General features: G+C 40.0%; 1 protein-coding gene and 1 long non-coding RNA gene across 4 annotated transcripts in view; one reads left to right on the forward strand and one right to left on the reverse strand.

The window, feature by feature from the left end:
- csmd1a (CUB and Sushi multiple domains 1a) overlaps positions 1-25054 on the reverse strand; it is a 452056-nt gene extending 427002 nt beyond the window's left edge. The window contains exon 1 of the mRNA XM_068328424.1: positions 24508-25054. Coding sequence (XP_068184525.1) covers positions 24508-24640 — 133 coding nt within the window. The 5' untranslated portion in view covers positions 24641-25054. The remainder of the gene's footprint in view (positions 1-24507) is intronic.
- LOC137596388 (uncharacterized) lies at positions 5789-24651 on the forward strand. Of its 3 annotated transcripts, none has more exons than XR_011035541.1 (3): positions 5789-7006; positions 9296-9416; positions 22539-22886. It is a non-coding gene; the product is annotated as an uncharacterized lncRNA (long non-coding RNA). The 3 variants fall into 3 exon arrangements; XR_011035542.1 differs by lacking the exon at positions 22539-22886 and adding an exon at positions 10460-10676; XR_011035540.1 differs by lacking the exon at positions 22539-22886 and adding an exon at positions 23950-24651 and having other exon boundaries at positions 5824-7006.
- Positions 25055-27943: the final 2889 nt, after the last annotated feature.

Here is a 27943-nt window from a genome sequence, read left to right on the forward strand (position 1 = left end):
TTATGACCCCCTGAGCTGTTTGCAAAATGCCAATGATTTGTGAAGAAGTTGCACAAAGCTGTTTGTATACAGTAACCACATGCAAGATGGCTACTGCTGTATTTATTCACATAACCTACAATTAGCTATTTCTCATTTTGGAAAGATATTTTCTCTCTATGTTAGACACAGAAAAGATTTTATCCTTTTCAAGTTTTAAAATCCATTGACAGATAAAATACAGACACATACAATATGATATATACATGGGTGATTGTGTAACACTGATCAATATATGATGTACACCTGTACAAAATAAAATAGCCGGTGAATGGAAAGCTTAACACCATGTCATTATACGAAAATGATCAAAATTTTGTTCTGACTTGTCTTTCATGAATCATAAATAACTTGATGTTTTCAAGGAAGACTGTGGATTAGCTGTGCGAACATCCTGCTCACTAGCAGCATATAAGGTGTATTACAGTGCCCCCTCGTTCCTTGTGGGTAATGTGTTCCAGGAACCACACGCACACAATTAACAAATTTTGAGATATAGCGACAAACTAGTTATCTTATTATTTACGGTAATTTAAATGTTTATGAACCCTCCCCATACTGATATTAAACCACCTTATATCTTTATCTTTTCCCACATGTTATCGACTGTTTAAAGCACTTTTATGTCTCATGTATGTCCAAGACTCACGGAACATAGCGCACTTCCAGATGCCGAGAGGTGCCGAGAGGTGCCGAGAGGTGCCGAGAGGTGCCGAGAGGTGCCGAGAGGTGCCGAGAGGTGCCGAGAGGTGCCGAGAGGTGCCGAGAGGTGCCGAGAGGTGCCGAGAGGTGCCGAGAGGTGCCGAGAGGTGCCGAGAGGTGCCGAGAGGTGCCGAGAGGTGCCGAGAGGTGCCGAGAGGTGCCGAGAGGTGCCGAGAGGTGCCGAGAGGTGCCGAGAGGTGCCGAGAGGTGCCGAGATGGCGCACTAAATACCAGACATGTTTAAATGAGTCAGAGTACAGTTAGGATAATATGAGCTTCAGTTAACAGACAAAACAGGCCCTCCATCATTTTACGTCCTTGGTATAAACACCACCTCTTCAGACATGACATTTCTCATGCCACAAAAACTTAAAAACTCACCACTGTTTGCATGTCTGTCACATCAATTGTTTCTTGTAAGCAATTCTGGCAGCAAGACCATACATGAAAATAATGAAACTAACAAAGAACTCTGGGAGTAACATTTACAGTATTACGTAATTTTGTACTTTGCCTGGTTTCCTTGTTTTCACAAAGTAGAAGTGATTTTAATTCCCAAAATGGTTTACAGAGTTCCAGGTACAACGCTAAACATGGCAGCTAAATGAGGTGGATTATGTAAGATGAGGATGTTAAACTCTTACTTAATCATATGCATGTATGTCATGTAATGATGTGTGCCAAAAGTGACTGAGCCCTATTTTGAATTGTGATGCAACCTGACAGCTGCAAAAAGGATTTCAGTGTTTCAGTACAAGCTCAAATCTTGCATCAATCTGTACATATGAGCAGTATGCATTCATCTGAATTATGGAGAAAGGCCTCAGAACTGTGGTTACACCAGTCACTGGTAGCATCATGAGATGAGATACACATACTGTACATATCCAATGCAACACTTTTCCAAGTCAGACATCATTTCACAACAGAGTATGACTTCATTACAAATGTGGTTGTTCTATGGAAACACAGGCTACAAAGAACTCAACGAACACAACAAACAACACACACACAAAAATAGACGACATTCAACCATCACTATAGACTACTGAATTGATATTATTTAAGCAACTATTGAGTGAAAGGTGATAAAGGAGAGGATGCTTCCTTTTAATGATTGGACAACTAACTAAATAAAGAAAAAAATAAAGAAATAAATGGTTGTAATATCAATCAAAAATGGTTGAGTTAATTGCAATAACAGGCCGTGATTAATCAAAATTAAACTCAACTCCAAAAAGATATACAGACAGAATAAAGCATTTCCGCAGCTATACTTGGACCAAAACTTGGGTCAGAAAAAACATGGCAGTGAGTACGAGTTAGAAATACACCATCATTTTTAGTAATTGTAGAAGTCAGAGGAAAGGGATCCACATCCCCCTGCATGGTACCAGCAGTGTATTTAACTTGGCTGTTTGTCGTAGTCATCTAAGATAAGCATGTGGGCAAACACCGGATGAGTAACTGATTGATTCATGTTTAACTGTGTTTTGTTCTTCATTAAAGAACTAACAAAACTACAAGGGTTGAGCCGGGTACTTATTTCAGACGAGTATCCGGTACGGATCAAGCATTTTTGATGAGTACGAGCACAATACGAGTAAAACTCATCAAAACTCATGCTCGTGCTGATGGAAAATCCTCATACCCAACGGTCCCAACCTTTTTTTCAACACAGACTGGTTTCATCTAAGACAATATTTTCATGGACCACCCTCTTTTGCTCGATAACCGTTAATGACACCAGGACAGCTGTAGTCTAATAATAAATCCTCCACAGTGGTTTTGTGTAAAATGCAGATATCGACATTAATCAACCTTTTTTCATATATTGATAATCAACATCTCTTTAAACGAAATAATTGTAAGAAATAATTATATTAAAAACTCTGCATTCATTCAAACAGTGCATTCAACGTAGGAGAAATACTGATCATTTCCAATAAAGGGGTGAACAAGTCAATTAAATAATAATAACTCGTGGAAACCCGTGGAAATTCCACAATAAAACAATAATATCAGACTTCATACCAAACTTATGAAAAGAATAAATAGCTACCTTGTTATGGAGCAAGATAGATAGTAAATAATGACTGGGAATGGCATTAAAGTATGTATTTATTTATTTATTTATTTATTTATTTATTTGATAACTAATGACAGACACCTTTGGTTGATAGGCTTTAACCCACTGAATGTATAGCATACTTTTTGTGCATTCATTGGCTCTGCCTAAATAGTACTTCTCTTTTTGTGACACAATCCTTTCCTCTCTTTCAGTTGGAGTTTCACTCAGGATTCGTTGTTCGTTTTCTGTGTCGTTCCTGCTGTTTGGACTCTCTGCTCAACTACATGAAAATTGTTGGAACAGTTATGACACTCTAAAATTATGTTAACTGGGAAGTCCATGTATAGTTATTTCTTCTCCTAACATAGCAGATGCCTTACACCATATTGTTCTTCTGGCAGTTGCACCGTGATTGGTTGTGCGCCGTGATTGGTTGTGCACTTGATTGACAGGTAGTGGGTGGAGTTGGTGACAGCGTGACAGTATGAGACTTTTTAAAGTGAGCTTATTCAAATATATAGGTGAAGAGATTACAACAAGAACCAAGGTAGTCAGAGGCTGCAACATCCCGCGAAGGGTAGGTCAGAGTACACTGAAAGTTGTACCTGACAAGTGCATAGCTTTGACTTTTCAGGGTAGGTCAAAGCCATAGCTTTGACCATAGATCAAAGTCTGTGCATAGGTAGATCAAAGCACTAGCTTTGATTTATGGTGTTACGCTGGCCTTCTCCCTCATCTTTCTATCTTATCCGGTTTCTGAGTGTACCCTTTACCACCCTCAGGTGGCAAAGGGACCTTGACCTTGAAAAAACTAGGTGAAGGTCAAATTTCACGAACCGGATGTCAAATGTGAGGAACTGGATAAGATAGAAAGACGAGGGAGAAGGCCAGTGGGAGTAAGACCATTGATCAAAGGTAGTGCTTTTATCTACCTATGCACTTGCTTGACCAATGGTCAAAGCTAGTGTATAACTTTGACCTACCCTGAAACTTTGACCCTGATGTACCCTTAAAGTAGGTCAGGGTAAGTCGCGGGATGTTGCAGTCTCCAACTGCCTTGTTTCCTGCATTGCGTGCGTTGTGTTCATTGATGCACTTCATGTTCTGAGTTAATTAAAAACTTGTTCTGTAAATAGTTCCTTTACTATTGTGATCAAAAGCATTGAATCTCAATTCTGAGGCTGCTTCGTAAATATTCATTCATGCACTCAAGATTATTCATGTTCTGAGTTCATAAAAAACTTGTTCTGTTAGTAGTTCTCTAACTTCTGTGATCAAAAAATTGATTTGATTTCAATTTTGAGGCTTTTCTGTAAATAGTTTAAAAATAAAATAAATATAGCAGCTTCTGATCAATCCATATCGATTTCAGACTTAAAAAAATGTACCGATTTAAGCCCCACCCATTTCAAACCACATCCACTTCGGGTTTACATCCCGCCCATTCCGAGTAATGATACAGATACAAATAATTTAAACGGTTGAACCGGCTGGGCTTGCGCTAGCCATTCGCAACTTTGCCATAGGCGATGTAAATGCCAGATGGCTACAAGGTTTTTAGCTTGTGTAGCCACAGTGGCGTTCTTATTTTTAGGAAAAAAAGGCTAAAACTTACAACTTTTTTGGACTTGCGAAAATCCCTGAGAGATAACATAAGAAAGCAATAGCATGCAGCTATTTCCGCAGGCCGACGGAAATAGCCAAAGTGACCCGAACGCTCGGGTCATGATCTCCTCTCATACAATGAAAAAAATAGGGTTCTATTTTTACAAGCTAAACCCGCGAATTAGTGTATGACAAGGCGAGGACGATCGATCGAAAGAAAATGAGAATAGTGTTTTATAGTAGATATTGTGTTAAAATCCTCATTGAACAACAAATGGTGAATGCTGAGAAGGGGTAGGAGTGGTGACAGATCAATCAGAAGGTAAATGAAAGATATTATCAATACTTTTTTGTGGTTTTAGACTTTTGATCCCTATGACCGGCAGGAATAACCAGCGATGCATGTAAATGTGTATTCACCTCGCTTGCTATAATAGCATGTAAAACTTACACGTAAACATTGATTAATATTTTGTATGACTGTATCTTCACATAGTGAATACAATTGTTGAATCTCACATTTATACCTGCATAATGTAGGGTAGAAATAAAGATAGTTAAGCTTGAACTGTTGACTTTAGTGTATTTTTGTAGGTAAACTGAACAGAAGATTCAACAACAAACAACCCCATTTTCTAAAAAATTTCCCAGGGGAGGCCCCCCAGACCACCCCTGTAGGGGGGTGTACACCCCACGACGAGCATGGTTTTACACCCCCAAACAAATGAAAATTTGCAATGTTTACTTGTAAGTTTTACTTGCTATTATAGCAAGCCGCTGTCTTGAAGAAAGAAAGAAAGAAGAAAGAAGTATACTTTATTGATCCCTCACGGGGAAATTACAAAGTCACTCTGTTAGTTTGACAAGTATACAGGGCCCCTGAACACACAAGCACACAAGGGGGCCTGTAAGCATGCAGTTAGTACAATCCCATCACTGCACACATCAGGGAGGCAGAGTGACGGGCAGTGGCTTCGAAACGGGCCCCAATTTGAGCGGCTTGTAGAGGGGACAGCGCCTTGCTCAAGGGTGCCTCGGCAGTGGCTAGGAGGTTAGCTGACACCTCCCACTATCAGCTCGCACTCCTGGTGGCATCATGGCGGGAGCGAGACTCGATCCGCCGATGGCTGGGGCGATCCGTCTATGAGGCATCTGCTCTCCCGCTGAGCCACTGCCGCCCCAAGGACACATTCGACGTTCACATTCAAAAGAATGTGGCTTTCACATTTGAAAGCCACATTCTGCGTCCAAGCCACATTCTTGGACACAGACTGTGGCTTTTTGTGGCTTACTCAATTATTTTACACGGAGCCACAGTGGCTTAGCATACTACCTCCTAGTGCAAGCCCAGACAGGTACAGATACAGATAGTGGTGTACGCGCTCATCCCTAAAAACCACCCTCACAATCCTATTTTGATACCAAAATTTGAATGACTTTGAATAAGAGGTTTATGGATGTACTGAAAGAGGACATGAAGGTAGTTGGTGTGAGAGAAGAGAATTAATCATGTACATGACTGCATTAATATTGACAGTCCTAATAAAAACTATTGAAAACATAACATCACTAACTATAAAGCAATCCACTCAATTAGATATGTAATTTCTAAAATTGAAGTAAGTCACAAATCTGTTCATCATCACCCAAAGTGGCAGAGCTCTCCTGGATCAAAAACTTCATCCTGTGAACTACAACAGAAGTATTAGAAACAGAGAAGAGGTGACTAGTCAAAAGTGAACATGGTTTCTCAGCGCTTTGTTGCATAATGGACAGCATATGTTAATCTGCATATTAATAAAGTCTGTACATTAAATAAGATGTTCCGACATACTACAGATGTGGCTTGAGATTGTCACTTTTCATAACTTATGTCAGTGAGTGAATGACACAGGAGAACAGAAAATACTTGACCTGTGGGACAAATTCTGTCTCCCAACTGAATGGTAAATAACAAAACAAAGCAACACACTGTAATCTTGTCTCAACATTGTCGTTAATTTTCCAGTAATCCAGATAGAAGACTCAGCCAGAAGACAGTGCTCCGTCACGAAACAAGGTTTATTATCCATCTGGGTACACAGACGGAGAGAGGGTGTTTCACATTGAAGCAATCCTAGGCATTAGTATCCCTGGGCTGAGTGTCAATCAATACTCCCATCCCTACACTCAGTGAGAGTTAGACATAGTTTCTGCAAAGTTGTTATTTCTGCAGCTAAACTTAAGAGCAACCACAGCTAACAGTGAGAATATGACCTTCCAATAAGTGGATGACAGTTCCTCCTCCTGAGTGACAGCCACCCTTAGATTTAATTGTAATGCTCAACTAAAAGTGACAGAGCCTGAAAGCAGCTCTTTAATATTGAAATGTGTGTGTGTGTGGGGGGGGGGGGGGCACTTGGCTATTCTTCCGTTAGTTTGGGTCCAAAGCCAAGTGTAACACCATCAGTGCCATTGAGGACAGACTGTCCAAAGATATCTGCCCTTACCCCAGTTCTGTTTTTCTTTCTTTTTTTACAATTCATTGATGGAACCTGGGAGGCTATGACCAGCAAGGAAGCACGATTTAGCCAATTGAGGAATATGACGGTAAGTATCCTTATCCTTTGTGCCTTTAAATGACTCTGGATGAGAAATTATTCAAAAAATATGAGGAGCTGAATTTTTTGGCATGCCATACCTAAAACTGTGCAATCAGACCTGATGATTTAATGACAAATTTTAAAAAATAACAAGTTGCAGAATGGTGCTGCAGATTCAATTAAGTGAATTGTCACTAATATACAACGATACCCAGTCCAGGACTGGCAAGTGAACTGACTAGCCAGTGAAGCATAGTTAGATTTGAACTTTTCTGTTTACAGCGATATACAGTAGGTCTAGTAATTGTGAGTGCATATAGTAAAATAGAGCCAATACCCATCAAAGACCATCTGTAAAACATTGTGAACAAGTTTGATGCACTGGCAACACGTCCAGAGTGTACCCCGCCTCTCGCCCATAGTCAGCTGGGATAGGCCCCTGCAACACCCATGACCCACAAAGCAGACAAGCGGCAATCACAGTTATCTTGTTTACACGAAAATGGATCGATAAATGGACATATTGGGGACAGGATGACATATGCATCTATGACTTATCAGTGAACTAGAGAAGATACAGGCCACATTCAGCTGGCAGCTTACAGGTCAGTAATACCACTGCTGCATTGAAGAGGTGAATAAGAGAGTATGGGCGGTAGATAAATCACTGTATGTGACTACTGACAGCGGTATTGAGTAATAGATCAATTTGCAAAAGGTCTTCACCTCCTGTCATATATTAATGTTTTGGCAAAGAAAAGAGGAAATAATATGTGGATGACTCGAGTCAACAGTTTTGTTTCGCAAGCCTAGCAGGAAGCAGACAATTCAGTTCTGAGGAATCCACTTGGATGAGAGGTGAAACATCTTCACTGATTCGTTTTTGCTCTTCTATGTAGAATTTGATTTCCTCCATCAGGGAGGTAAATGAAAAGTTATAAACAGCTTCTGATTGCATTTTTGGAAAGTAATGGGTGGCCCCAAAGTCTTTAGATTATATTGGTGATCCAGATCATCATCTGGACCCAGAAGCATCCATGGTGAGACAGGATTCTTTACCATTGCAGTACATGGAGCAGTTTTGCTTCTAACTTCACTGATAAGAGCTACAATGCTTTCAAAAATGTACATGATAATGATAATCCCAAAAAAAAAAAAAATCCACACTCATCAAACACTAGCTGGACCAAGGTCCTCAAAAGGCTTAACTGCTCATGAGCAAAGATGTGAAGAGGTTCACGACATTATGAAAAACTTCACGGTCCAAAGTGTCAATGAATGACTGACAAGAAATTCAAAATCCTTTTGAAGGACTTTAAGTGCCGGTGAGCTTTGACTGGATCAACATTGCACTAAAAACCATGTTTCTGTAATGTACCTTGTATTTTAATGTATATTTATCAAATTTACTGCATATATATTAAAAATATATACGATTTTTAATTGGCAACCAAGACCAGTAATTACTAAATTATTAAATATAATGTAAATACTGATTATTAAAAGTATCCAATATAATGCAACATAACTTTTAAAGTAGTTTTTCAGCAAAAGAAGACTGCAGATGACAGTTTTGTCTGACTTACACTTGGTGTAGATGTTACACCTGAATAATTTGCATATTCAGTCATGTATAATACTCTTGGTTAACATCTCAGTCATGTCGCAGAGCAGGATATGGAAACTAAAAATTGCCCGCTGAACTAAGTCCATTCACAGAGGCATACTTTACTGTATGTAACTGATGCACAAATCCATCCATTAAAATGACCACTCTAACAGGCAGAATGGTCACAAAAAAAATCCTAGTTTATATTTTGGGGAATTTTCAATTACTTTCACACTTTGTGATCAGTGTGTTGTAGAGAAAGTTGAGCCTGAGGTGACATCATTGTTCAAGTGGGAGTGAGCTGTTAAATTGTGCTCACTCCAATTACAGAATTTTTTACATAAATATGTAGGAAACATGGTGGTTATGCGATGCAGTCACGGATCAAAGAGGGCCAGAATGAAAGGAACTCTAATCAGCAGCCTAATAAGTTCACGTTTGAAATAAGCCTTGAAAAGTCTGGGGTGAGGCAGGCAGATCCAGGCACAAACGGACTTGTTTAACCATGAGTAAGACTATTAGGAAATTGGACCTGCTAAGGCAATTTCTACTGCTGCTAATGCTAATATTACTACCTGTAGTAATTACTATAAATAGAACTAAATAGCCCATATGTGTAGTTGTAAGCTAGTAGGCACCACTACTGACTTGACTTCCCTGGAGTATTTGTACTCTATGTCCTCACAGGTTTTCCCAGGTTCACCCCTCATCTTGCTGTGGACCTGCTCCTCTACTGCCTCTGGTATCATCCTTCATCTATCCATCGGCTGTGGTCTCCTCCCTCCATCATCATCATACATCTATTCATGTGGGTATGATAGTGTTCATGATACAACTAACTAGATAGTACAGTTCTGTTATATGTACTTATAGTCATAGTATGAATCAATGTGTCTATCCCTAGTTCCCCCCTTTCCCCCCCTTCTCTCTCTCTCTCTCTCTCTCTCTCTCTCTCTCTCTCTCTCTCTCTCTCTCTCTCTCTCTCGCTCTGTTCAAGGAAGACAACCACTTGAGAGACTGGTTTACACCAGAACTATGTGTAAATTGCCATAATTATGACCTCTGTAATGATTTTGCTCTATATGAATCAAATTTGATTTGATTTAGTTTGATTTTACTTCTACAATGAGTAAAATTAATACCATACATTTCATACAGTAACACATTTTAGATAATCCTACCACAAAGAACAGATATATAATTGCAGTGTGACGTGCTCTGTGATTTACAGTAATGCAGCATAACAATAAAAAAGTTCAATGACGATGATACACAGTAACAGTCTTACGTTGCTAGCCAGCTGTAAATGCAAGGATTTCCATTTGATTTGTGTCAGTACTGCACTGATGTCTCTAGAAAACACATATAGAACATGAAAGATGTTCCACTGAGGCCGCGCAACACATTAGATTGCATTAGATAGTAGAATATTAGTGCTGACTGAGTGTCTGGTGTGTCTAATAGTATAATTTATGCTATATTTTGTGATTTGCAAGATCCACACAATAATGATATTTCTAATTAGCTTTGAATTTTAAAGTATCATTTATCATTTATTTTATTAACACAGTAACTGGAAACTGGAATTAAGATCTATTAACTATATATTAAACATAAGATTATATTAAGTTTCATTATGACATAATTATATGATAACACAAGGTACATAGTAATTTAATGAGTATCATCATACATCATACATATAAATCAGGTAGTAATGCACTTTTATGAAGAGGTTGTTAGTGGATGAATGGAGTACCATAAAGGCAGGCTGGTTAGCTGACTGAGTCACCCTTGACTGCAGATCTGCAAGTAATTATCCTTTTCCAATTTTCTGACCATAATTCTCAGGTAAAAGATCTATCCTCTCATTAGCTTCTACTTCCAGTCAGAGGCACACCATGGCAGACAGCAAACAGCAACAGGGACAAAGTGGATCGATCACACAGGCAGACACACAGACTGACAACTGTCAGCTGACTTATGTAAAATGCTGAAAGAAAATCCTCTAAAGCATCCTTATTGAGGCTTCAGACAGAAAGCAGAGACAGAAAGCAGTCTGAACCTTTCATGCAAAAGGAAGGCAGACTAAACAAAATTATTAGCAGGGAGGAAATAAGAGGATGAGGAGGGAGCGGTTGGGGCAGGAGACGGAAAAAGATGAAAAAGGTAAATGGCAAAAGAGATTGAGAAATGGAAATCACACTTCATGACAGAGCGAGAGGGCGAGGGAGAGGAAGGGGGTGGGAAAGGACAACAGCTAAAAAGGATGAGGAAGTGAGAGAAAGATGCAGGGATAAGAGAGGAGCAGGGGAGAACATTATATCAGATGTGAGTGGAGGAAGTCATTTAGTTAAATTTAGCTATCATTCAGAAAGCTCTACTGGATGCCAGAAAATGTCTGCTAAAATCCAAATTAATAGGGGGGAGATAAGAAAAGTGGAGGAGAGGAGAGGAGAGGAGAGGAGAGGAGAGGAGAGGAGAGGAGAGGAGAGGAGAGGAGAGGAGAGGAGAGGAGAGGAGAGGAGAGGAGAGGAGAGGAGAGGAGAGGAGAGGAGAGGAGAGGAGAGGAGGCTTGCTATGTGACACCTCTCTCTGTTCACTGTCTTAGTCAGTGCAGTGACGTCAGCTTTTTAACAGCATTGGTGTCAAATCTGGCCTCCCTCCTGTTTCTAGCAAAAGGAAGACAGCCTGAAAGAGACGATTAGACAGTAAATGTGGAGTTTCAATGCATATTTATGAGACATTTCCTTTTGATAACTGTAGACAGAGGGTGACCATAATATCAAGAACACCTGTGCAATTTGATTGCAACTAGCAAGGAAACAAATAGCAAAATCATGGGAAGAAAATAAAAAAGTTAGAACTTCATGATCAAATAAATAAAACACTCAGTGGTATCAGAGTTATCCAAGAATAAATGTCATTAATATATAATACATTTTTAATGCTAATAAAATTCTTGACTGGAAATATAGATATGAAACAAGACACTGGTATTTTTGTGTATGATTTACACATAAATTACAACAATAGGTAATATTTAATTACTTGGTTTGAACTGCATGCGGAAGTAAACTGGATTTATAATGAAGTATTAATTAGAGTACAAAGAAAATTCCAAGCATTACTACTATTTATGCATAAATTTAAGTTGTCTTAAAAAATGTGAGAGAGAAATGGAAAACAGTTTTATTGTTGCCATTTAAATGCTATTTCCTAAATAAAGTCTCTGTACTGCCTGGAACGCAAGAAGTATACAGGATTTTTTTTTATCCAGCCATATTGTTTATGTCACACTGCTTATTAATGTGTTCTTAAGAGATGTCTTACATTCATTAGTAATGTCCCTCCATGATAGAAAATATTTTATAAAAATAACAAGAAGATAATCTGACTATACTGTAGTAGACAATTAGTGACAGTAGCACTTGAAGTCCTCAGCTATTGAAGTTTAGCCAAAAAGAGCGTTAAACGTAGACCAGCTCAAGACACATAGTTTCAAATAAGAAGCAGCAAAATGTTTCCTAGTATGTTTACAGCTGATTTTGACCTTTATTTAATTATAAATAAAACCACATTGGCTTGAATGATCACATTTTAGATCTGCAAGTCAGAATAGATTATCATTATTATCAAGCCGTGTGTACTGGTTTCTTATCATCTTCCCTACTTAAAGGCTGCCTCCATACGTCTCTGTGTTTCTCTATGGATGTTGGTGCAGGCTGGAGACACAGCTGTGCTGTAGGCTGATTTGGCTCCAGCAGTATGCAGTGCCATACTGCTGCAGCTAAAGTTAAGTCAGAGAGAGAATGGCTTATTGTCTGATTCCTCTCAACCATCAACAGATTTGAGTCATGTAGACACACAGATTCCCCTTTCTTTTGATCTGATTGTTTTCTCTTCCTATTGCTCTCCCCTCCTCTTCCTCCATTCCTCTTATCATATCACTTTAAACATATTTTGTCTAATTTCAGATGAATGTCTCTTCACAACCAGAAACACGATAAAAGTGCAGCATCAGCTCACGCCACAGCACTGCTACACTACCTCACTTCTTCTGTGTCTGTGTCTCTCTTTCTGTGGTAGTGAAAGAGAGTGATCAGAAAGCTGTTAATAATGACAACACCAGTGGATATGGCCATTTGACATTCAGACAAATCTACAGATACGGTCAGGGAAAGAGAGATGGAAAAATTAGGGTAGTCAAAAACAGCCAAACAACATTAACAACCAGATAGAGGGGGAAACCGTAGAAAAGAAGAGGTGTAAACTTGTGGAAAGGATGGAGGAGGAGATTATCAAGTTTGAGGAGAAGAGAATAATGGGAAGCAAAAGGGAGAAGTACAGGTATATAGGGAGCACATGAGATTGTGACGGGAGAGTTATTTCAGTGGTCATATAGACATCTCAATGGAAATGCCAACAACCTAATCAAAGGACTTGAAAGGGCAGAGAGATAGATCGAGCAAGAAGCATTGAACATCAACACTGAGCAGAATGAGAAGGACCGCTGTTGTGGAAATGATGAGAGAGGAAGGCAAAAAGGGACAGACAGAGAGGGAATAGATGGTTAAAGGAGAAAGATAAATAACATATAGAGCGAGAGAAGAAGAAAAAAGAAATGGGAAAAGAGGAAAATTGTGAGAAAATGAGAAGAGATGGAAAGAAAGAAGGAGAAGGGGAAAAAAGGGAGTCTTAATTGTGATGACATGCAGCGCATTACAAAATCCAGAAAAAGCATCAGAGTAATAGAAGAGGAGGGTAGACGAGAAGCAAGAGAAAAGGGCAGAGAGATGAAAGAAGACTGATGAGTGGAGCATTTAAGGAGCACTACTTGAAACTCATCACAGAAGCAGCTTATTGTCTAATGTGAAGTAGAGGTGTTGAATGGACCTGATCTTTGTTCTGACATGTTCAGTACAGGAACTAATGGAGTTGAGCATTGTGAAAAAATAAGGCCAAAAATAATCTGTCAGACATTTCAGAGCAGGATGTTGGGCAGATAAACATAAAAACTGTTATTTAGCCATCATTTGTTAGACAGAGGTAAGCGAACATCGTTGTTCAGATTAATAGCCTGTAAAGGACATGGTAATATCATCGCGCACTTGTGTGTGTGTGTGTGTGTGTGTGTGTGTGTGTGTGTGTGTGTGTGTGTGTGTGTGTGTGTGTGTGTGTGTGTGTGTGTGTGTGTGTGTGTGTGTGTGTCGAACTGTGTGTGAGAGTATAGCTATTGCTATGGCTGGAGTCTTGAAGCCTTTTTACAACCTTCCCTTTATTATTTCCTTATCACACTGCTTGAGGCCTTCCCTCCCTCCCTCTCCTTCCTTCTCCTCCTTCCACCCTCTCTTCTATCTCCATAACCCCCATCCTTGCATCCCTCACCAACTCCATTTTTCCTCACTTCACACAATTTTTTCAGTCTCCCCGTCCGTCTCCGTACCTCCCCATTCCAGCTGAGATATTCCTCAGTTTACACTTTGAGATGGCATGGAAACCTTGTTTTAAATCTCAATTTAAACCATTTGAATGGCCTGTTTTTAACTTGACTTGATGAATTGCTTCAAATGTTTCAATAGTCCCGTGTTATTTAATATAGGTTAACACAATTCTATGTGATGTAATCTACTTTGATTTGATTCCACTGAATTTCAGTGGATGAAATGCCATTTTCCCCAAGGATGGCACAAGGACGAATTGGTAATAAAGCACATTATGGTCTTTAATGGAAACAAATAAATCCTAAATTTCAACAAAAGTCAATTTAACAGCCATTAAGTGCTTAGAACGTTTCTTGGCCTTTGGACCTTGGGAACTCATTCCAAACCTTTTGTGGTGCTTAAACTCAGTTATGTGGTCTTGCTTTTCATCCATCTCTCCATCTTTTCTCTCCTCCTCTCACCACCTACTCTGCTACAACAAAATAACCTTGTCAAAAGAACAAGTTAACAAGTTTGCAATTGCCACAGTCAGCCACTTATCCTCCCTGTAACATAAACAATCAGGCAGCAAGTTGCTCAGTTAACCTAAGAACTGGTCTATCATTTATTCTGTAATTAAAACTGACACTCAGTCAGTAAGTCAACCTTATGGACAGTTTCTCTACATTTTACCACCCTGATGATGTTGGTTTTCAAAACCTAACATCCATTCACACTCTTACTGTTTCTCCTCTGTCTCTTCCCCGATCTGTTTCCAGCTTCTCTACCTCTCTCTCCTGCGTCTTCCTCGCTTTGTGCACCACAGGACCATTTTTTTGCCGTGTCCTTATGATGTAGGTTGAACACTGCTAGCGACCATTACCAATCATTAAAAATGGATGGAATAAGAACGATGCTACTGGAGAAACGATAGCCCGTGGCTAATGCATTTATGCTCAGATGTACACACACACACACATACACACACACACACACACACACACACACACACACACACACACACACACACACATACATACACACACACACACACACACACACACACACACACACACAGACATGCATGCTCAATTCAAAATGCATAAACACAAATTCATGCACAAACACGCCAGCTTCTGATGTGAGCACCAGCGGTGGGAGTCAACATTTGTGTACAAGTCAGAGACAAGTCCAAAATCAAGGTGAGCACCTTCTATGAGATTATAGAGATTAAATGACAGCCGTTTGTGCAAAATCAAAGTACAATAATCGACTGTATGATTTTAAGGGTTAAAATGCATCATGATGACTTGTCATGGCGTTTCTTATTTTCCATACATATAAACAAAACAAACAGTCTCTTAAGTCAAACCTGGATACTTATACATTGGCAAGAGGTTGCAGTGAAACAATTTCTTTAATAAATGTTGTAATTTAACAGGACATTATTTTCATTGGTGGAACTAAGGAATGCCCACTTCTATCTACAATAAGTAGATCTTGTGCATGGATTGAGTCATGACTACAGCCTGTTCAAACTAAATGTTTTACAAGTTGGTTCAGGTTAGGCTTTGTGGCCTATTCCCTAACACATAATGCAAATATGTACTGAGATCTATAAAAATAGAACACCCATGGCAATGATCTATGACAATTTTGAAAGTTATGTGTGAAATCTCACATTTACAGTGAGATTTACAGTAGACACATTGCTGATTCAAAGGTATATTTTGAATCACTATATGATTTCTTGTAAAATCTTTGCACATTTTGATTTTGAGCATTAAACCACCAGTTTAATGTTCCCTGACAAATGAGTACTTTGGAATATCATGAATGGATTATGCTTTAATATCATGCTCCTGTAAGTCATGAGCATATGTAGCTAGTGCTGTGTCCATATAATACCTTTATTGCAGTACCGTCATGCTGAAGACATTGTGATGAATGTTGTCCAGTAAGACATTTTAAATTAAAAGCAATATAGTAATTTAAATTTTAAATACATACATACCCACATACAAAGACAAAGATACAATAATCTCCACTTCTCACTGACAGCCACAGAGGTTACATATTTGTTCTTTTCCAGTGTCATGGTCCAGACTAATACCTGCCCTCGGTAGTCCACTGATTATGCTTGTCAACATGGCTGAACAAGATCCACACCAAGATTTCCTACTGCCTTTGTACCCTGGTTGATTGACAGGTGTGCAACCAATGACCGGTGCCCAATGCTCCACACCCGTCTGCACTTCCCCAATCAGCATTGGGTTTTAAACTGTACCAGGAGTGACAGTCTTCCTTGCATTGTTGCATGTTTCTGGAAGTCTTGTTCATGTTTCGCTCTTGGATTTGTTGCCTTTATACCTAAGCCTGTTCTTAATTGTGATTTTTGCCAGGTGATTTTTTTTTTAATACCTCTGTTCATCTGCAAATCCATTGCCAACCCTCTTTCTATTGCATCAAATGAGTCTTGCCAAGTCCCTTGTGCCATTGATTGTTTTTCTCTGCCTGGCCATGTACCACTCTCTGTCTGTTTTTTGACTCAACTCTTATTGTTCCTCTTCTGCGTTTCCCTCTGCCTGTATTGAACCCCTCTGCTTAACTTTTTTGAATTGTAATTAAACATTATAAACATTGTACTATCCCTCTGGTCCCAAGTCTGCTTCTGGGTTCACAATCTTTTCAGGCCTCACCAGCTCTGCCATCTCTGCCATGTCAGCCCTAAGTTTACAGTTTGTTGCATGAGAACACATACATGCAAAGACATCCACTTATGCAGACATGTGTGAATAAGCAAACACTAATACACATTCATAAACAATTTCAGAACCAACACATTGACTTTCAAGTTGCAGTCCTACATTAATGTGACACATAGGCTTGTACAGCTTTCACATGGTTGCACTCATAAAGGCTGTATACACACACAATGCTTCCATACAGCGGCACAAACCCTTTTAGCTTACGCACGGACATTTACACTCAAACAGGCACTCAAGCACATAATAATCCCCTTACTACTTCCCCCCAGCACACACACAGCACAGCCCTAACCTTAAACTTTTTTTTCTCTTGAAGGCCAAAGCGAATGATTACATTCATACTGTTTGTTCCTAGAAAATTTCATCCTCTGCAGACTTTTCAACTTTGTACAATTACTGTGGCACAACAGCAGTCACACTTTAAGGAGCAGTGGACCTGGTAATTTGAGTGACAGAAGCATTAAAACACTGAACTGCACAGCATTCGACTAAAGACACACTGAAAGACAGTAGGAAGACGTAAGGTGAAAGTCAGCAAAAGGAGAACCCAAATAAAAAATACTAATAAACAGTCTACCCTTTGCCAACCAGGAGAGTAATTATTACTGTGGCTCTATGTATTTCTTTCTGTGTGTCTCACCGTCTCGCTCTCTGCCTTAAAATCACATTAATGGATGAAAGTAGCTTCTGCTGCTGCTGAGTCGTCGCTTTGAAATGGAAATGTAACTCATTGGCTCCATACGTAGAGTGCACATACACACACATTCACACAGTACACGGCACACATGCACACCCAATGTAGGTTTGCTATAACATTCGCTCTCTTTCCCTGACACACATTCACAAGCTATGGCCTTAAACCATGGAACTAAGTGAGAGAAAACTGAAATAACACTAATGTAACATTAACAGACACATTAGCTTTCTTAATACTAGCCCACTAGCCAGCCATTAGCCCTGAGCTTATACAAAATGCCATGCTAACAGATAGAGGCAAAGTTGAAATAATAAAAGAGCAAAAGTTCTTCATTAAAAGATATGTTAACTGTTTTTCTTTCAGTGGACAACACACCAGAACCAACAGATATTAAGCTTTAAAGCTGCAGGGTGATAAAACCAAATGAACACTATCATACAGCATCTTAATTCATCCTGAAAAAGTCTCCACTGTCCTTGAGCAAAACACAGAATCCCTACAAACTCCTAACAGCTGACCTTGCACTCTCATCAAAAATGGATTTTCCCTACCTGTATCGGCAATTACCATATTACTTTTATCTGTGTTTGATAGCCCTGGGATACGAGGACTAGTTTTACATTTAACCCGACAATGGCCGGACATCTAAAAGGCAGCATCGTCACTCATTTCAATAAGACTAATGTGCTGACACCTCCGCAAAAGGTTCCTGCTAAGATAAAATTATGATTTAAAAAAAACTACAGTAGCCCACCAAGATAGTTGCTCTTTCAAACCAGTGTGCTGTACTATGCATTTCACCATGAACTTACTGTATAATCACTTACTTAAAAAAAAGGAAATAAATATATAAATAAATAGATACAACGCGGGGAAGCAGCTGAAGACAAGATGATTAAGATCATCTCGTGTTGAAGAATATGACTGAATGTAGAAAATAAATATAGATCCTTTTAACAAAAAATGAGCAAACTCTTTGAATCAGGAAAGCAATTACTATTTTTCCATTGTAAAATCCTTCTTAAAAGTCCATAAAACACTGCAGTTTCTATTTCTGACAAGCTTTCAAGTTTCATTTTAGGTTTTCTCTTCTGGAACGAAACACATCTTTTTGTCTTCACAGAGCCTGACGAATATTACAGCTCTTCAATTAAGTGAAAGCAAACATATTTAAAAATGATTGCAACAGTCAATATAATCCTTCAGAATTTTAGCACCAAGAAATACAAACTCTGCAAACCCAGAGGCACAGAAGAGTACAATACTGAAATTTTCTGTACTGATAGATGTTTGTACAGGGGTACATCAGTTTGTTCAAAGCATTGAAGTAATATATATATAGCAAATGTTTGACACCTGTAATATTATTATGGTAGAACAAATAATTTTATGTAAAAATTGAATGATCCATATATCTGAACCAAGTATGCTGCTGTGACAATGGATTGAAAGGTTTTTAAAAGAGCAAATGAAGGGAAAACATTTGAATTATCTACCTCAGTTGAACTGGTAAAAACATAACACAGCTTTTAATGTTCTAAATAATTTGCCAAATAAAATTTGGATATTGGTTTTCATGGATATCTTGCCACGTCGACTGATCTTTTATTATGAACTCCACTTAAAAGGTTCATTTCATGCTTATTTTTAGAACTGGTTGGCTGAGTAATCTGTGTTATGAAATGACTCTCCGCTCCCACCACAGTGAGGCGTCTGCACCACGAGATACAGAAATGCAGCAACAAAATGCTGTCCAAAGTGGCTGTATTAAATGCTTAATGCTGGCCAAATCAGAGTTTCACACTGATGATGTAGATTATTTTTCTTTAGAACCTGCAAACAGCTCATCAGTAATATAGTCAGAGTTTTATTGCATGCTGTTCAGTAAATATTTTTATGTAGATGCTGCTGGATGCTGGATGGTCTGTATTGGATTTAAAGGTTACAAAAAACATTAGGATGATGGTTCAGTGAAAGAGCCAAGCATATAAACTAGACCTGACATTCATGTATAAATATGTATTGGAGTTAAAACACGACTGGACCACTTACGCAGTAGCACCTTTACGGTATTGATAATTTCGGTCCCTGTCACACTGTTACAGATAGATGTATGATTCTACTCTTTGTTGAGCAGCATTTACTGCAGACATGAACTATTTGAGTCTTCTTATTAATATCATCAGATTTTAGATCCCTGTTGGCTTGTGCCTTTAGGTTAGATCAGTAGATTTCCCTCCATATCCGATGTATAAATTGAAGACAGACAGGGTTATGATGTCATTACTTAATGCCAGACATTACTAGTCAAGCAGCTCAAGATGGAAAAGTCATTTTTGATTAATTGCATCTACTGGGGAATACATTCTCATTTTCACTCTCACTTTGGCTCCCAATACACAGCAGATCCTCTCCCTCGCTGTTCCACACTGCTCTGCTCTCACGCGCTCACATTCTCTCTCCCTCTGTCTCTGTTTCTCCCTCTCAATTTCTCTGGGTGTGTCTTCACATATATTCTCCTTTGCTCTCTCTCACACATCCTTGCTTTTCTTGCTGTATTTTTCTACTATATATAGGCCATAGCTCTCTAGAAAGTTTTATTTCTTCTGAACTCTCTAAAGGTGTTTTGTTGGCTACATGAATTATATTAAACTAAGCCTATTTTGTATTTTGTGTTCTCTGTTGGCGCTATCCTCTAAGAGCACTTTACTTCCTATGTTTTGCACACTCATCAGAGTATATCATACAACAGTAATCTGTACAGTAGTATGTATGTGTGACAACTAGGAGGGCTCTCAAAGACCTGAAAATCATTATCAATCAATCAATCAACTTTTATTTATATAGCGCTTAATCACATCTGAAGACATTTCAAAGGGCTTTACAGATAGAAAGCAAACAATGTCCTCCAGAGCAAGCATAAGCGACGGTGGCGGGGAAAAACTCCCTCATTGAGGAAGAAACTCCGGGCAGGACCCAGGCTCTGGAGGGCGGTCATTCGCCTTGACCGACCTCTATTAGATGTCTTCCTCTACTTCTCATGTGCAAACATATTTGTATGGACACTCCCTGGCTTGTTTGATCTGTTGAGATTTTCTGGACCTGTTGAAGCTTTTGTGGTATTTTTTTGTTGACCAACATTTTGTGGTCAACTGAAGAGATTTGATTGGAGTGTTTTGTAGACCACAATATATTATAACAGCTCCCAAAAAGAAGTGTTTCAAAAGTTTACAATTGAATAGTGTTGAAATATCATATATTTTTTATTTCCAGCATAACTTCCATTTATTTCATATTTTTCTACATACTTCTGGGATGTCTAGGAAATCTAAGGTGCATGCAAACCACCTAGGATGTCATCAAACCCTGAAATACTTCTTAAGCCAAGCAGTTGCTTCAGATTGGCTGCAGTGACAATGATACCGAAGTTAAAGAAAAAAACATCCCTGCTTTATTTTGCTCACATTCTCAGAGAGCTTTAAATGCAGTCATTGAAACAGAGATAAAACCTTGAGCTATTCTTGATATTGTTTTGAAGCCATAACACCCAGGAAAATAAAGAAAATGGAAAATTATAAAGGTTACTTGTTCATTATAGTCATATAACTTTTCAGTCTTATTACAATGTCTTGATCACCTTTTTGTACTAACTGCACAGCTTGACACAAGATTGAGACCTCTGTCACATGAGAAAAATTAGTTACTTATGAAGAGACGACTCATTCACTAGCGAGGTCCATGGTGTGCGGTTGAAAATTGCTAATAACCTCTATAAGCTAAGTCAACCTGGCTTTCAGTATGTTTATCAGCACTATCATGGGAAAGTCCCAAAGGTCAAAAATAAATCTCCTGTCTCTCCAAGCATTCATTCATTCATCTTCGTCAAGACAAGATGATTGTAAACATCTCGTCTTCAGCCTAGGCTATCCCACCTGACTATGGGCAAGAGTCACCAGTTCATTGCAGGGCCACACCTTAGATTTAAAAAAAATTCACATTCACACCTACGGACAATTTAGCATGTTGCATGTTTTCAGCGGTGGAAGGAAGCCGGCTTACCCAAATTGAACCCATGCACACAGTGAGAACATACAAACCTGGGTGGAATCAAACCCAGGACTTTCTTCCTGAGAGGCAACAATGCTACCCACTGCGCCAACGTACAGTCAGCTTGTCATATTTTATATTTTACTTGAGAAATTGTCATTTTTCATGCACATTTGACACTTTTGTAGGTTACTACCTCTCCATTTTTGTCCTTACAGTGATTTCTAATTAGAAAAATAAAAAGACAGGGTAGCTCATCCACACAACATCAGGTTTATAAAAATTACTACCACACTTGGATATTTCCATTAATTTGCAAACTGTTGCTAAATGAGCTTTTTCATTTTTTTACTCTGTCTTAGTTTTCAATCATACTGTTAACAGTTCAATAAATGGAATTCTTTGTAACAGGAATGGATCGTGACTCAGAGATCTGATTATATAGCATAATATAAGTGAAGAGAATGAAGGTATCCCTTAGTACAAGTGGCACTTACAGAACTAATGCATAAAGTGATTAGCAAAAGAATTATTGATGTCAATGTCAAAACAATGGCAGTCACATTTGTCTAAAAAAAAAGTTCATTGAGGAATGGGTCAAGGGTTTAGCTACCTTTTTGCCCAGTTTCATTTTTTTTTGTGTTCAATTTCAAGTTTACCTTGGTTATTTATTTGCAGTCAGTTCCTGTCTGAAGCCCCATTACTTTTTATGACATTATTAAATGACATTTGCTGACGATCAATAATTAGTTCTCTCTAGTAATTTAAGCTGCAACATCACATTTAAAAACTGGCGACCATCTGGGCTTTGACAAAATAAATTATTGCCACCCTTTGTCTGTATTTCCAAATGTTTCTGTGCCATTTCATTTTCTCTTATCTGTCTCTGCTTAACACTCCAGTAAAATAGCTACTTGTATGCAGCATATCGTACAGTAATATCACATAGTCAGTCAGTCAGTCATTTTCTTAACCCGCTTAATCCGCTTACACAGGTCGCGGGGGAGCTAGTGCCTATCCCGGCAGTCTCAGGGCATGAGGCGGGGGACACTCCGGGCACGACGCCAGTGTACTGCGGAGCCACATAGAGACAAACAATCATTCACACACACACTCACTCCTACAGTCAATGTGGGACCGGCCAATCAACCTGAAGAGCATGCTTTTGGAGGTGGGAGGAAGCCGGAGAACCTGGAGAGAACCCACGCAGACACGGGGAGAACATGCGAACTCCGCACAGAGCGGGACCCGAACCCGGGCCCACCGTGTTGTGATGCGGCAGCGCTAACCACTGCGCCACCGTGCCGCCCCAATATCACATTACACGTGAAAATTTTGCAGCAATGGTCAGGTATAAGATGATGACCTGAGAGAGGAAATCATAGGTTTTGAATACTCTTGTACTGAGATTCGAAGAATAACTGAAAAATATAGAATTACAATGGTGTGATATAAGAAATATTAATGAATATGGAGTAAGTCAGCCCAAACAAAACGCAGATTTAAAAGCTGAGAAACGCTAAAGGTAAAACAAGTGCAAGCAAACACAGGCTGCAATGAAAGAAAAATCACATTTGATTGATTGGAAGCAGTCATTTCAATCACAATCATCTGAAACACAAAATCATCATATTTCATCAACATACACGATTCTGCTGCAATCACTCAAAATCTGGTTGACAGCCCGCATGAATGGTAAAGGAATGCAGACAAAGATGACACCACCAAATAGACAATATAATATTGTAACACCAGAGACGCGGATCGGCGGAACAAAATGTTGATATACACATGTAATCGTTAACAACTGTACTGTTGGAAACCATTTCATTCTTCATCACAGAGAGAAAAATGTAAGAAAAATGTAAAATGTGCAGGTATTTGACACACAGAGAGAGAGAGAGAGGGAGGGAGCTAAATGGCAGCACTAGGACTGAGGGCAGAGAGAGAGGAGGGTGCACACAGAGAAGCTATTGATAAATGGACTAACACTAATGCTCCCACAAACTGAGTAGAATTAACACTTTCTTCTCTATCTGTCTACCTTTTTAAAGAGTGAGAGACTTACTTGGCCACAAATCTAAAACCGGCACAGAGCTGCAAGGCCTGCTGTCACGCAGCATAAACCCCCTGTCATACTATCACACTCTTCACAGCCAATGAGATGATTGCCACTCTGTGTGTCTGCTCCACAACATCCCATTATACTACGAGAATGGGATTACTACCTTCATGCCCTGCAGATGAAATATCACCGCCAAAAAAAATTCAATATCTTGGGGAGTTTTTTTTACTTCTTCACATGCGAACATCCAAATGATGTGGATCGCATGTAATTTGGTTGAAGTTATTTTTTTTTTCTTTTCACCATACACACATTATCTATAATTGCTTATATTTTTGCAGCGTTGGGCAAGAGGCTGGCTACACCCAAGACAGATCGCCAGTTCAGCACGGGGCCACAAACAACCACTCTTGGATCACATTCACATCTCAATGCAAATGAAGAACCATTTTACCAATGGTGCAGCGATGGGAGGAAGACGAAAGGGGATCCAGGTAGACACGGGGATGGCTCCGCCCTCCCCCAGGTGTGACACTGGCTCTAAGTTGGCCACTCAACTCTCTTTCACACGCGCTCGCAGAAGCCGACAATGCGCGTGCTTGGACTAGTTCACATTTCTCTTCTCTTCCCTCGCGCACGCACGGAAGGACACACGCACGTTCTAAGAAGCTGCGTGGCGCGCGCCTAAACGCCACTCACGTGCACGAAACGAACGCCGGTCGCAAACCGGCCACCTTTCCCTTTCTTGTAACTCTCTCGCGCGCGGTCACCAGCGACCAACATAGCAACACGCGACTGCTCTGATCACCCCCCCCCCAAACGCACGCGCGCACGCACGTAGATGCAAGAAAGCGCGCGTGCGAGGGCACAGGCACCAAAGAAGAACCTCCGAAACTCACCCTTGGACGAGGAGACGTCCCCGAAGAGGAGCCCCAGGAGGAGAAGCAGGAGGTCGTGTCTCAGCCTGCCCGTTATCTTTTCAATCGTCCTCCTCCTCAGCAGCAGCATCTCCGACGTTCCCAAATCCGTCATTTTTCTGTTAAATAAATCCAAGCTGGCTTAATTTGAAAGCCTTTCCCCCCACCTTGCCGCTGTGCTTGGGTGAAAGGAAGCGGAGGGGGGTAAAAAAAAAAAAAAAAAAAAAGGATTGTCGCCCTCTCCTCCCTTTTCTTTCGTTTTAACAAAAAAAAATAAAAATAAAAAAAACACCCCAAAAATTACACCCAAGGATCAATCACGGATATCCCACACACGCATGTCCATGTGAGGGTTTGGACAGGTTAACCGGTGACAGGGTGACGATCTGAGACCGGGCAACGCGCAGCTGGTGTGAGCTGTCATAGCAAAACACCGGAGGACCGGAGGAGAGAGATGAAGAGATTGAGTGAAGGAAAAGAGAGAGGTGTTTGGTAGATCCGCACAGCACGGCAGGCGAGCGACGACTGAGAGAGGGAGAGAGAGGGGGAGAGAGGGAGAGAGAGAGAGGAGAGGGGAGGAGAGGAGAGGAGAGGAGAGGAGAGGAGAGGAGAGGAGAGGAGAGGAGAGGAGAGGAGAGGAGAGGAGAGGAGAGGAGAGGAGAGGAGAGGAGAGGAGAGGAGAGGAGAGGAGAGGAGAGGAGAGGAGAGGAGAGGAGAGGAGAGGGGAGGAGAGGAGAGGAGAGACTGATTTTGGCGAGGGTAAGACCAAAAAATAGAGAAGGAATAAAACAGAAATAAAACGAAATTATTAGATGTACAGATGAAAGATACTTAATGAAGAGGAGAGGAAAGATGGAAGCATGGACAGGAAACAGGGGATAGAAAAGGACAATACAACAAAAGACAAAGGGAGAAGTGAAGCAAGAAGTGATGAACTGAAAGTGAAAGAAGCAGAAAAGGATGAAGAGTTTTCAATAAAATAAAAAAAACAGAAAAGGTGGAATGAAAGAAATCATCTGAAGTGATTGTAAAGCAATGGAAGGATAGAATCATCATGGCAAGAGCAAGGAGCAATGGTATGGAAGGAACAGGTGGTAAGAGACATCAAGAAAGACAAGAAGAAGGAAAGAGTGTTGAGAACAGAAAAATGAAGAAATAGGGCTTTAGGATCGTGATGGGAGGAGGAAAGGAACGAGCAGAAAATAGGGCTGAAGTGAAAGAATGAAGGGATGATGTTGTGTTCAGGGGAAAAAAAAGAAGGATGAAAGACAGATTGAGAAATTAGGAGCAAAGACAGATTTAAAGGAGTGGGACAGGAAAAAGGATTAAAAGGCAGAGGAGAAGAAATTAGAGAAGGTAAGTACATAAGAGGGCTGCTGTTCTAGAAAGAAAGGGATGGCAACAGGACATGGGGAAAGAAGAGGAAGAGCTGTAGTGATGCGGATTAAATTGAGATAGAGGGAGTGAACTGGAGGAATAAGAACAGTAATAAACGGGAGGGAAAGGTTGACAAAGAGAAGTTAATAAAGACTGATATGTCAAGGAGAGAAGAAAAAGAGTAGAAAGGGAGAAAGAGAGGAGGAAGAGAAAGAAGGCCCTGCAGAAATGAGAAGGTGAGGTAGAGGGGGAAAAGGGTAATTAAAGACTCGTATGGGGAGAATAAGGGAAATAAATGTCGGTCCAAGTCAGTGCCGAATACACACACACACACACACACACACACACACACACACATACATCTAAGAGATTCAGATTGGTGTACAAGGCACTGAGATCGATTGGTAAGAAGTAGAGTGTGATTGTTTGGTGTTTATCATGTGACCTCCTAAAAACACGTACTCTGGAATTACATGCTGGAAACGATATTGTTTCTGTGTAAAAGCATGTGTGAATGAAACGCAGATGGAGCCACGAGCCAGTTATCGATCACTGGTCCCCGGTGCCATGTGCTGAGAATCATGCTAACAGGATTACAATGCTCCAAACACGATGTAGAGACTTAGCTCACTGAGCTGCTGAGACGATCGGCAACAGCAGCACTGAGCCAAGTGCAACTTATCATTCTTGATTTGGACCATTACAGTATTTCACAGCAGGTGTCGCCCAGCACTGTCAAACAATGTAAAGAAGTGTGTGAGCAGCGGGTGTCTGACGTTTACAGTAAGTACACTAGATTAGCTACTCTGTTTTGACCATTTTCTGTTCCCTTTCCTTTAATTCAGTATAATGTTTTTGTTTTTTTTACTTATCACCACAGACCAACGTGGTAAATAACATACTCTGAAATGTGACTCTTGATTTCCTTTACAGCTAGCCTCTGGCAGTTGGTAGTGGGGATGCATCTAAAGCTAGCCAAATGTCCAGACAGCTTGGCCCATGTAGATACAAGTCAGCCAGTTTATCCATAAATTGATCTTGTGAAGTTAATTTTAGATGTGCGTGTATTTGATGCTTTTATGTGTCAGAATAATCAGAATACAGTAATGCCGCCATCAGATAATCACTTTCCTTTTCTTTTCTGTTTTCTTTCCTTTTTTTTTGATTCATACCGAGAAACAGCCCTCTACGGTCGTTGGAGAACATGTTACAAGATTTACTTGTTAGGTCGCAACATCTTAAATTAGCTATTCATAATAGATTGTTTCCACTCTGTTAATCCACACCAAAATTGTCCCACTCGGTAACCTCCTTCTTCCATAATAGCCAACGACATCAACACATCAACTTTAATATCGATGCAAGTGAGTGGTGTGTGTGTGTGTGTGTGTGTGTGTGTGTGTGCGTGCGTGCGTGCTTGTGTGTGTGTATCTGGGGGAGGGTGGGTCATACAGTATGTCTTTGCTCTGTGGGATGCTGTGCTGCCTGTGTTCATATGTGTGTTTTCTCTGTGTGTTTCAGTGAGTGGTTGTGGTGTGTGTGGGTTGAGCCATTTCACAGTATTACTGTGAGTCATCCATCAAGCTGGTAGCTCTCTGAGCACTGGGCTAGTTTAGTCATTTTACATAGATATATATATATTTATTTTAAAAAAAACATTCTTACATGTGCTGGTGGGAGTCTTGATAGCAGTGTACATTCCAAGAGAGATTTGCAACCTAGCCTAGCGGGTCATTTGACACAACACGTCTGCATACCCTGACTCCTGAACAGACAGGCAGATAGGGAGTCAAAAAGACAGGATGGGAGATAGACAGACCGACAGAACATCTGAACACAGTCTGTATACCAGTCTCATAGGAGGCAGAGAATTCGGTCAGCTTCCAAGGCTCGGTGTGGTCAGACTGCCATCTACTGTTAACAAATAGACCGCAGTGGAAAGACAACGAAAGAAAGGAGGAGGAAAGATGGAGGAAAGAGACAGAGAGAGGACTACGACAATGAATAGGTTTAAAGCATGAAAATTATGCATGATTCATCA

Source organism: Antennarius striatus, chromosome 1 (assembly GCF_040054535.1).
Source record: "Antennarius striatus isolate MH-2024 chromosome 1, ASM4005453v1, whole genome shotgun sequence".
Taxonomy (NCBI): Eukaryota; Metazoa; Chordata; class Actinopteri; order Lophiiformes; family Antennariidae; genus Antennarius; species Antennarius striatus.